This window comes from Meleagris gallopavo, chromosome 21 (genome assembly GCF_905368555.1).
Source record: "Meleagris gallopavo chromosome 21, MGAL_WU_HG_1.1, whole genome shotgun sequence".
Lineage (NCBI taxonomy): Eukaryota > Metazoa > Chordata > Aves > Galliformes > Phasianidae > Meleagris > Meleagris gallopavo.
This window is the reverse complement of record NC_139424.1, coordinates 9746428-9758707: the sequence shown is the minus strand read 5'-3', so window position 1 is coordinate 9758707 and position 12280 is coordinate 9746428. Positions and strand designations below refer to the sequence as shown.

Genomic DNA, 12280 nt, shown 5'->3' with positions numbered 1-12280 from the left:
TTCAAACTTTTAGCAGCAATCCCCCTGGGTTACTTACCAACAGAGAGGAAACAACACGCCAGTACAGAGCCTAGCAGAAAGTGAGGAATCAGCCAAAACCTGCATTCCTGTGTCCAGTCTCTAGTGAAAAATACTCCCCAGTCAACAAAGAAAAGCACTTGAATGAGAAAATGGAAGGAGTTAACTCTAGAGGTTTAGTAATAGAATTCACATTGTCTGACAGACCAATGTAAATATGATTTAGTATCTTCTGCTGTTCATATACTGACTGTTTAGCAGAAGGGGGTACCTTTGGAAGGAGAAAGGGAGGGATAAATTTGTTCAGAAAATCCAAATTTATGGCTGATCATTTCCAGCAACTGGCCAAACTCACCTGATGGCACAACAAGCCAGTTGTACTGGGACTCATTGGAGTCTTCTCTCAATTGATTGATGTGGCACAAAATGAACCCAACAAAAAAAGCAGAGTTTTCTGCTGAGTTAGTGAGCTGAATATGTTCAGTGAAGTGTTCAGTGAGTCCAGAGCCAGCTCAAGAGACTAGGCCAGTTATAGCTTGAGTGGGAATAGTAACAGAGGCAGAAACAGTCAGCTCCTTTAGAGACAGCAGATTCATAGATGAGCTTAGCAACACTATCAACAACATGCAGAGCCTTGTGATCTTCCTTTTTGTATTATAGATACCAGAACAAATGGCATTTACATACAGTGTGAGTCACTGTAAAGAGTTTCACTCAGAAGTGGGACACTGCTGGAGGCTCATTAACAAATACTGGCCTGCATTGTTTGGGTTAGTAGAAAGGGACTGTATGTCAAATCTTCTTGGGAAGCAGGAATTCCAGGATCAACCATCCAGGTAGGAAAAATGAAAAATAAAAATTTTACTATAGAAGCTACTTTTCTGATTTTTCTTATCACTACATGCCATTCATACCAATTAGTCTCATTTTTGCTGGATATGAATGGTTTGTGGCAAGGACGCTTTACAGGCAGCAGGTGATACATTGAAGTATAGATAAATGTATTTTCTGCCTTTAATTCAGATGCTGCCCAAGTATACAAGTACAGTTTGCTTGTTTAAAAAGCAATCTATTTGATCTAGATAGCTGCTATTCCTCTCAAGACAAAAACTCTTCATAGTTTCATTTTTAAGTTATTTCAGTGTTGCAGGCTCCATACAACACACAGAGATACAAAAGTTTAACAAAATTATATTAAATGAGGACTGCGAGACCTCTAATACTTGGCACTGAGAAACAAAAATCAAAACAGCTGACTTTAAGACATTCTAGGGCACCAGAAAAACATCAGTCTTCTACAGAGGCTTTAGAAAATCTCATTTTAAAAAACAGCTAGAGTAGAACTTACCTCTATGTGAAGCTTGCATTAAAATGATGCCTAGAAGAGGACTTGTACAATAATGTTATGCACTGTAAGTTTACACAGAATTTAAATTGAAAGAGTTATTTCCAGCATTCAGCAAACATCACTGCTTCCTTACTTTCTGCTTTTCCTCCAGTCAGTACTTTCACAGCCACTGACAGTCCACTCTGTTGCTGTAGGAGTATCTTTCAACTAAGTTCCCAGTGGAGCATCTGATATTTTTCCAAGAAAAGCTTTTCAGACTCTGAACGAACAGTCCTTTCAGTACAAACCCTGTGCCCAACAACTCTCTACATAAAAGACCTCATTATGAATATTGAGTCAGTGGGGCTTTCTCAGTCAGTGTGTGTTGCTGATCAGGCATTCTTGACCTAGAATTGGTATTTCTCATATAGTTTGCAAGAAGCCCTAAAGCATATTAAAATGTGCACCACATAAAAAGTAGTGTAGACTAATGACTACGAAAAAGAGTAAAAAAAAGAAAAGAAAATGACATAAAATCTTTGATTTGGAATTGGAAATCCTATAACCTCTCCTTTAGCTGCCATCTCATTAACATATTTGTTCAAAAGACTCTTCTCTGCTTCATTACATAATTTGTATCACAAAATTCACACAAATGTTCATTATTCCCAGATCTAGATAATGGCTTACATGCCTTAATTGATTACCTTTTTCTTTTCTTCCCTTCCCCCCCTCCCTTTTTTTTTCTTTTTTTTTTTTTTTTTCTCAGAGAGAAGCTCTCTCTGTCAGAGAGTGTTTTCTGGTATGGGATCTGAACGGGACCAATTTCTGACTAACATCTGGGACATCTGTTGTATGCACTATTATAGTACATTATACAAACATTAGTGAATGATTCCTCCCAATACTCTGCAAAACAGAAGTGTTAATATTATTGCCCTGTTTTACAGATAGAGAACGTCAATTTGTATTTTCTGCATCTCCTGTACCTACAGTTCTATACCTGGTAGGACCTATAGCATCAGGGAAGAGCTCCTTATATCACGCTTCTGTGAGGTATCAGTTGCAATAACAGGTACATGAAATGCTAGGCCTTCATCATGAGATCATCATGGAGATGAGTACTGGTATTGAAATGAAGAGAGGAAATTCTGTTTCTCTCTAAATTACATTCCTTTATAAGATCCCTGTGTAAAACTGTACACTTGCATGAGCCCCGGCTGAGATCAACTGATGGGCAGGACTTGCAGCACCTGTGGCCTCTTCATGCCAGCAGACAATCCCAGCCATGGCAGAATAGGGAGAAAAGGTAAAGCCAGTTAGCACAGCCTGGAGCTTCTGCTTGTGGTGTTGGTGGGCAAATGTTTTCTTTCCACCAGCTGGCAGTTCTTGTTTGTGACACGAGCACTGCTCTGACTTGGCTGGACAAGCCCCAGGGGTTCAAAATGGGTTTGTAAGGCTGGATGCTAGTGAAACTGCTGCTCCAGAGGTGGAGAGGGGCCACAGCATGCCCCAGCCCTCCTTGCTTGCTGCAAACCAACCATGCAGCAAAGGCCCTGTAGCTCTTTGACCAAAACACGCTGAGAAAACAGTGGCCATGGTGACATCAGCCAGGCTGTGACAAAGCATGGAACCCAGGGACACGGACAGCTGCAGGTGGAGTCCATCACCTGCAGGGCAGCCCTGCCGGCCGCGGGCTGCCCCCTGCCTGCAGTACCCTAGGGTTTGTACTGTGGTGCTGCCTATCCCTCTCTGCTGGCAACCGTCGAGACTACAACCTTGTAAGCTGTGATGTCATAGTTATCAGCAAAATATTACTGGGGTGAGTTCACAGGTGGGCTGCCACAATACCTGCAAGCAGGTGCTGATGCTACACCTGTGCTGCTGCCAGCACAGCTACAGAATGATATGGGGCGATGGGGTCTCAGAGCTGCCTGTGGTTATTACCACTTCAGGCACAGAGAGAAGATGCTGCCCTGTGGCCTGTTTGCACTGGGCAGGAAGGAGTTATGGAAGTCTGGACCCAGAGGCCTCTCTGTGAAGCTCTAATGAAGAGAGGATCCCACTGCCACTTGGATCCCCAAGAAACAAGGGTGGGTGGGCAGCTTCCCACCTTCCTCCTCAGGGAATTCTGTGCCCCTGGTGGTTACCTGCAGTGGGCATGAGAGGGCAGAGGAGTGTGGGCACTGTGGGGTAGAGGCCAGCTGGTGTCACCAACCCCCCTGCAGCAGAGCAGAACACCTTCATCCCCAATTGCATCAGTCAGCTTCAGACAGTAACCCTGCCTGCTGTATACACCCCATATTGCAATTAAATGTATTTGGAAATGAAGGAAAGAGGTCTCTCATAGTTCCTCTAAGGACTACTGAACTAATCTGTATGTGGAACTCATGTGAAAAACTCATGTCTGACACTACTGCAGTTCCTTCTTTAAAGCCTTTTTTTTTTTTTTTTTTTTTTTTTGGCTCTGGGTGGAGTTAGTGGAGTTATTGCAACAGTTTCTTTTTTTTTTTTTCCTTAGCTCTTAGAAGAAAAGATATCCAGCAGAATAACAAGAAAAATTATGACTGAAGGGACCATATTCTGCAAAAATTGGTAAGAGATCTTTCTCTCTCTTCACCCCTCCGAAGCATGGGGGTATGCAGAGGCTTTCAGGATTTTCTTTATGTTATCTGTGTCTCCTGTAATAGAGGGGGGAGAAGAGGAAGAGCCAAAGAACAGGAGGGTTGTATGCTAGCTACCAAGTCACAAACAAGAAGGATTTTTAATGCATTTTCACATTACAAATTTGCTGCTTTCCTGTGGAGAGGTTTCTGCTGTAGTCCTTCCTATGCTGCAGGACAGAAGGCCCATTTTCTCTTTTTACATAATATCACAGTGGGTAATTTTACAGCACCTGACAGGGGAGTCAGTGCACAGACCATGCCGAACACTGCAGTTGTCTCAGTTTTCCTTCATGACTGATGCTCCCTTATGTTGCTACATTTGTAATTAAGTGAAATGACATCTTTACTGGGGTTAAAATACAAGGCTAAAAGAGGCCATGAAGATAGCATCAATTGATGTGTCTCAACTAGTAGCTTGGCCACTGGGCATATTATGTGAATGAAGACTGTGAAACACTGTGTTTAAAAAGAGATTTAAAGAGATTTAAAACTCAGTGAGGTAGAAGAATAGGATAACCTCAATTTTATTGGGTCACAAAGGAAAACCAGTGCACAATCTTTCACAAAGAGAGCCTAAACATTTTATACTAAGAGGTTGTAGGGGATGTTTTGAATAAACCTTGTCTGAAACTTCTGATAGATGTCCTTGTAACTTCTTAAAAATTCACTCTGATAGCAAATCCATTTAATTGTTCATCCATCTTGACCATGACAAACTTCTGCTGATGTCTAGGGCTGAGTTGTTAGGGCATATACCTTCTCTAAGCTGCAGAGCTGGAAGTGTGCATGTCCTTTCAGGCAACCTTCCTGATCTTATAGGCCAGGAAGGTCTAGCTGCTATATTCCCATGACCATCACTGACTGTCATGTGACAGGCACCAGTATGTCCTGCTATCCTGCCACAATGTCCAGGGTTCACTGCAGTATGTACAGGGAGGTGAGCAAGTAGCTATGTAGTGCTTGGCTACTGGCCACGATCAACCCACCACATTGGTTCATTATTCTTCTCTCTTTCCCATTCTGTTCTTGATAGCAAAAGAGATGTATCTGCTGCCAATTTCTGCCTCCATGAGGCCCACTGCTTGCGGTTTCTCACTCTCTGTTCAGAATGTGATGAACCAGTTGCCAGAAAGAATATGAAAGACCATCAAACAGAAGCACACAAGCAGGTAAGAAATGCTCCATTTTCTTGCAATCAGCGTAAAGTTCTGCCAACCTTGAAATACAGTCATGGTACAGTGCCCTCTATTAACTACATTTGAACTTCTACAATTGTTTGAGCAGAAAATCTGTAGGGGTCTAACATGACCCTTCAGTCCTGGTTACAGCATCTTTTGATACTATTGCACAGGCAGGTTAAGAGAATTCAGCTTACACAATAGTATCCCAGCTCTCCCAGCAAAGCAAATTACAGATCAGATATGGACACATGCGCCTGTTGCTTGAGAACTAGCCAGAGCATGCAGTACAAAGTTGATGCCTTCTGTAGGCTATTGCTCTAGCATTATTTCAACCATAGAACACCAAACAGTGCCTGCTGTAGCATGAATTTAAAAGATCTGAACAGAGGAAGACAGACAATACCCGATGTGATATAAACCTTGTACAAAATTATATCAGTACTCCTTTTTAAAGAAAACTGAACAAGCAGAGTGAATTTATCAACTTTACGTATCGTAATGCCAGAACATTTTTAATATAGCATAGGAATCCTCTATCTAGAGGTACTATATTGAAGTGTGAATACCCAGGCATGATTTTTTAATTCCATTTCACTAGTTTCATTGTTTTAGCAATTCTACTGATTTTATTTGCGTAGCTACATGAGTAGCTCTCATGGCAAATCTCTAGAAAACTAATATGCTTCGTAAGTTTTAGACTAACTGAATATCAGCCTCACACTTTCAAGTTAAACTTCTTTAAAAAAAGTCAAACACAGGCTTTGCATTTCACCTGGGGCTTTTTAGAACTGGGTCCTTGCACAGAATGACAACTTTCTGCAGAATCATAAGACATATGTTTTCCTCAGAATCACATAAACATAGCTCAGGCTTGAAGAGAAAAAATAATTCACCAATAGCTTCTTGATGATTGGGATAAAAATGACAAGGAGATCATTTCAGCAGCTTAAATATATTTTAAATATTTGTATATATATATATATAATATATATAAACTAAATAAATATAAATATATAAATATATATAATTTATATATAACATATTTATAATGTATATTTTATATATTATATATAATTTATGTATATATTTATATACAAACAAATATATATCAGCAGCTTAAATATATGTTGTATTTACAACATATGAAGGCACTAACTATCCTCTTATGTGCCCAGTGATTTGCTCTATATTTCACTTGCAGGTCAGATGTAATTTTTGTTGCCAAATTATTCAGCAATACCAGCTGGAGCATCACAAGGTAAGTACAGAGTGCAGCACTTGTCACTCTTGAGGCTGACACCTTCAACCAACCACCAAGAATCACACTGATGGATTCAACAGTAAAAATGTGTAAATCCCTGACTGGTGTTATGGATCATGAAGAGTCTCAAACTTCTCAATAGTGGCAGTGCATTGACCTACCTTTTTCCTTTGAATTTAAGTATACCCCATAATGGTTGTCCATCCAGTCATGATGGTAGTCTATCCCTGGAGATTTACAAGGTAAGGCTGGATAAAGCCCTGGGCAACCTGGTCTACCTATGTACGTCCCTGTTTGTTGCAGGGGAGTTGTTCTAGATGTCCTTCAGATGTCCCTTCCAACTCTAAGGATTCTATGATTCTATGATAACATATTACTTTATCATCCTTGGCACCTCAGGTTGCTGTTCTTCAAAGGCCTTTCTGCTCTACTCACACACTCATATTATCTGCTTTTCCAAAGCCGGTTATACAAAGCAAGAGTCACTGCTCACACAAGAAATTAATACATAAGTGCAAAGCCAAGGAAAGAGCTGAATAACCTGTCTATGCTAGCTTTAGACTGACCATTTCAAGGAACAAAAGACACAGTAGTTTTCTCCTGCAGGTAGTAAGTGAAATACTGGAATTTTCAAGGTGGACTTGTGCTCTGTTGCTAGCCTATAATGACACAGCACGATTCTATTTTCTTTTCTTGTATTGCCTGAACCTTCCTAAATTAAAGGTAGTCTAGATAGATGAGCTCTTAACACAGCTACGCTTTCTTTTGGCTGCGTAGATACTCCATAGGGTGGACATTCTTAAACAGTCATTTAATTGTTTTCATCCAATGGTAGTGATAGAAAATTTGGAATAATTTCCTCTATTTATGTACAGACCAAGGAATGTCACAAACGAACAATGAAATGCAAAATCTGTGAGTTGGAAATGCCTTTCAACAAGCTGCAGGAACACCTGAACACCTGTGCCAGCAGAACAGAGCGGTGTTGGGAGTGTAACAAATATGTTATGTACAAAGACCAGAACAAACACAAAGATACTTGTCAGAACAGTGGTCTGTCCTATTACAAGGATGTGAACTTTCAAACCAAGGGAGCATATACTAATGCAAAATTTATTGAGCCCACTGGTGAGTAAAATTTCTATTTTAATCAGTTATGGACTGATCCATTTCTGTTAATTGTCAATGAAAATTTTTCTGCCATCTCTACAGTTCTCAGTAATGCAGGTTGAAGGATTCTGTTGTTTAACCAGTCAAAGTGAAAGGGTCAACTGTTTCTTTCTATTATGCCAATTATTGTAAAGCCAGAGTGATTGCAGGCTCATTGTGTATGTCCTGTTGTGCAACCATTATAATCTGGAAAAGAAAATCCTTCTATTGGAAAATAAGTGGAGCTTCCTCTTTCCACTTGTCACGCAGAGAAAAATTGATTTAGAATTCCCTCTTACTTCATATCCAAAGCCACTGATTTCTTAAAGTTGAGAGCAGCTTCATTAGGCCTAAGCTATTGGATAGAATATGTAAAAACAAAATATTCACGAATCCTGACAGTGGTCCAGAAAAGAACAGGAACCAGTTGGTGGTTGGTAAAATACACTATTGCAGGAAAAATCCTTAATACCAGGGATATACAAAGTCCTGGCTTAGAGTTAGCTCAGCTGAAGCAGGATTGAACCATCCTGAGCCATAAAACAGGGTGCAGGATGGGCAAATATCCTTAAGTTTTTGAGAAGTGATGTTGGATTGATTTTGAGCAAAGCCAAAAGCAAAATTAAGTCAGAACTCTAATTCCTTCTTGACAAGTGGAATCAACTTCAAGGGTTTCTCTATTACCGGTGACCATAAGTGGATGTAAGCAGCCTGTCTAGATGATTCATGTCTGTATTTTGTTTCTCACTTTTATCATTCTGAAGGTGCCAGTGACAATATTGGTCTGAGGTGTAACAAGTCATTCCCAGACGACCAGCACTCCCAACATCTGGTAAGTGTATTTGTAACTGAACAAGATAATGGTCTGTTCTTAATTTCAGTTAGATTATTTCTTTTAAAACTGTGTATTAGATAAGAAAATGCAGTGTATCTTGGCTCTTCAAATTATAACTTAATGATACCACATAGTCAGCTGCAGCATCACTGTGACATTTTCTCCACTACCCCTCTCAATGACTCACCACTACTGAAAACCACAGCATACCACACAGTTGGGTGTAATGGCAGTGTTCACCTCATTATACTGCTTTCTTTCTGCAGAATAATTGCAGTGCAATCCATAATCTGACTGAAGTTCTTGCTGGCCAGTCAACTTCAAAACTCGTCAGTGACTCACCATCGTCTTCTTCCTCTCCGGCTCCCTTTTCCTGCTCTATGAGTGCAACTGCACGGAAAGACGTCTCTCCCAAAGGGAAAAAAAGGGAGCATCCATTGACCTCCAAAACCTTGCTCAAACCTCCAAAGAACAAAAAGATGGTTGGTATTCACTCTTCCACAAAAAGCAAACTTTCCACATCACCTCAAGTTCTTAAAGACACTCAGTCTTACGACATGCTGGTAACCTGTGCCCATTGCAACACTCCTCTGCCACTTCCAGCCCTTCAGAAACATGAGGTGAGAAGTGATGCACTGAACTCAACCTACTACATGCTTGAACAAAGAGCTGTACCCACAGAGTTGCTACTTATCCCCAGACTACCTGGGGTCTCATTGCCTGTTTGGGATTCCATAGCTACTTGTACATAGGTACTCCCACTCTGTAAACTGCAAATTCCATTTGCTATTTAGGTGACAAGATCTGGTGTCTATAATCTGCCTGAATGTTTAAGAAATGCTAGCCATGATTCAAACTGTTGATTTTAAGCTCAAATCCTGGAAAGTCTTTATCACAGTTATTATTTCCTGAAGACTGATATAGTTTCTATTAAACAAATACTGTGATCGTATCTCAGCTGTATCAGAGCTGGAGCTCTAGATAATTTACCATTCTAGCGAAAGGGCCTAATTGCCTCACTACTGAATATGATTGTGTGTGGAATATTTAAATTCTTCAACTTTTTTTTTTTTTTTAGATCAAATGCCTACATTTTATATCTTTGAAAAATGTTAAGATGAACCAAAAACCACACAGTGGAAAAAAAGGTACAGTAGAATTTCAGAAACCTAGAATAAGATTCACCACTCTGAATTATTCTGCACTGGGCTAATAAGTACGATTTTGCAGAGGAAGTGCATCTGTAGGAGATAATACTCAGAATATCACTAAGCTCTTTGGATTCCAACACATAGTGAGTTCCCATGAGGTTCTTCGAGTGACTCGACAGATAGTTTTATTAATAATGTAATAAAAAAGGCTAGGTTTTCATTTTAGTATTAAGAGGAAGCCTAGTTCAAGTCAAGAAAAGGAAAAAAAAAAAAGATAGGTTTCTCCCCAGTTTTTCTTTTTTTTTTCCTTTTTTTTTTTTTTTTTTTTCCCAAAAGCATAAAAGAGAGCGTTTTACAGATTCTCAGAGCTAAGTTAGGAAAGGATCTCCAGAGATCATCAGGTCCAATGCTCCTGCTCAGTAGGAATGCCTAGAGGAGGTTACCCAGGACCATGTCCAGACAACTTAAAAAGATCTACAAGGCGGGAGACTCCATTACCTTTCTGTGAGAGCTACTTTCCAGAAATCTACTAAAAAAATCCATGACTGCTTGCACTTAATCAAATAATATATTTTTCAGGAAATTGATTAAGCAAGCATTGCTTCAGAGCCAGTATGTTTACAGCCTCTTGCCTCACACCTGCACATACACATTGTGCCTCTCAAATTATGCTACTCTGAACAGGGCAGTACCTTCCCTACTGTAAGCAGAGATCAGCACAAAGATTTCATAGAACACATGTTCTGTCCAAGGCCAGTCTGTCTATCCAATACTGAATGAAATCGTAGAGAATTGTTTCAGAAGACAGGAAGAAAAAATGATTTTTTTCTCCACAGTAAAAACTGCATCTTCAGTAGAACTATATTGACATAGATATATAGAAAGAATTGATATAGTTATCTTGGATAATACTTCCAGGTGAGCTTGAACTGATTTATAGGTAGCGAGTCTCTTTCTTCCCTATATCCCAAGTAGGGTGTGAATCATATCACTTCTCTTTGCTAACATTCCTGTCTGTGTTTCAGTTTCTAAGCAGTATCATTTACTTTCAGTCCAATTAATTAAATGAATAAATGTAATTTTTCTCAGCCTGTCCTTTTCTGCATGGTTCAATAAATGTGGTTTTACTTCTTTGTCTAAAACTTTTCTCTTCTGCTAAATGGAAGAAAGTACCAAAGAGAAATACTGCATTTGTCTGGTTTTGAATTACAGGACCCAAATCTTGAATTGAAAGTAATCCATGATAGTTACATGGATTATTTGACTTGCACTGTGTTTCTTTATGTTGCTCTACTGAGAAATGATACAGAGACAAGATGGCAATAAAACTGAAAGTCTAAAAAACCTTTTAACTCTGCTTTGTTTTACAGAAGACTCTTCCTAGGGTACTCATGATTAAATCTGGAAATAGAGAAACATTTTCAGACTGAAACTTCACCTCAGCTTTAGCAAAAGGCACCAAAGGTCCGGTAACTTTATCAACAAAGAATAAAAGTGACTTGCTACTACAGACCAAGAGCAAGGAGTGACTCAGATTTTAATTTCTTATCAAAAGAGGCTTATAACAGGTTTCACCAAAAAACTCTAGTAGTGATGAGGGTTCAATGGCTGCTGTCATTTCAAATATTGTCGAGTAAGCTTGCCTTAGGAACTTCTTCCACCCTGCATCAGCAGGGAGAGCAGCTTATTTAAAAATGTTTCTTCTGAGGGAGGGGAGGAAATAAGGAATTAAGAAAGAAAAGGAAAGAAAGAAAAGAAAGGAAAGAAAAGAAAAAAAAGGAAGAACAAAAAACAACAACCTGAGGGGGCAGCAAGCAGTCAGAGCAAGCTGCTCGCACGTCTGCGTGTCACCAGCAGACAGCTGCAGGGCACGGTGCTGTGGGTTGTCCTGCACAGGGCAGCCACAGGTCACACCTCGTGCATACAGTAACCAAAAGTACCATAAAGCTGGCGTTAGAGCACCATTGCTACTACTATTATTTTGGAAGGGTGGCGTGGGGAAAGCCCGGTTTCCTCACCAGGCGGCAGCTCCCGCCAAGGAGCAGCGGCAGGATCGGAGCAGGGCGTGCTGCAGTGCCGCCGTGCGGCTCGCGCTGGTATTGGCGCGCGCCCACCGCCTCGTGGCGGCAGGAGACGTTGGCCCTGGGGAGAGCGGCCAGGAACTGCCTTTCCTGCGCCTCAAACAGCACTTCCTCATTTACTGTTAGGCTATATAGCTTTTGGTACTCATTCACGCCCAAAGTCTTACCGTGACGTGCTGTGGGGAGAAAGTCCTTGTGTGCAAATGTGAGTGCCAGCTGCTAACACTTTGTCTCAGCAAAAAGAGAGCCACTTGTGAACAAGCAGAACGGACGAGCCAAAAGAAAGTACGTCTTGTGGATGTGGATAGCGTGACTCAAAGGTAAGGATGGGAAGCAGCTTCCCTTTTCCTCTCGGTTTCAAAATTCCCTGGATTTGCAATCCAGTGTGTCGAGGTGGGAATGGCTGTGGTCACTAGATGGCAGCAGAGGAGCGATGAGCTCTTTGCTGACCAACAGGTGCAGTCCGTTAGAGCTCGGCCTGGGTTTGCCCGGGCAGGAAGAGCTTGAACGCATACCGGTGAAACCCTGAAAACGGGCAGTTCGCTTAGCTTAGCAATTAGGTGTTCGGCTTTTTCTTATTTCCAGCGTCTTTAAAAACTGATAGATTGTAT

General features: G+C 40.7%; 1 protein-coding gene across 1 annotated transcript; it reads left to right on the top strand.

Moving 5' to 3' along the window:
* Nucleotides 1-3489: 3489 nt before the first annotated feature.
* On the top strand, nt 3490-11795 carry XAF1 (XIAP associated factor 1). The gene is made up of 8 exons (XM_010722137.4): nt 3490-3940; nt 5045-5180; nt 6394-6450; nt 7329-7581; nt 8367-8434; nt 8704-9057; nt 9516-9585; nt 11617-11795. Exons 1-8 carry the CDS (start codon nt 3909-3911, stop codon nt 11793-11795), a joined length of 1149 nt encoding a protein of 382 aa, XP_010720439.4. The 5' UTR covers nt 3490-3908.
* Nucleotides 11796-12280: the final 485 nt, after the last annotated feature.

Bases quoted from the DNA above. Each gene is read 5' to 3' on its own strand.
- XAF1 (XM_010722137.4), top strand. From the start codon at position 3,909: ATGACTGAAGGGACCATATTCTGCAAAAATTG. The intron at 3,941-5,044 runs GTAAGAGATCTT...TGTTCTTGATAG, and splicing joins ACCATATTCTGCAAAAATTG to CAAAAGAGATGTATCTGCTG. The intron at 5,181-6,393 runs GTAAGAAATGCT...TTTCACTTGCAG, and splicing joins AAACAGAAGCACACAAGCAG to GTCAGATGTAATTTTTGTTG.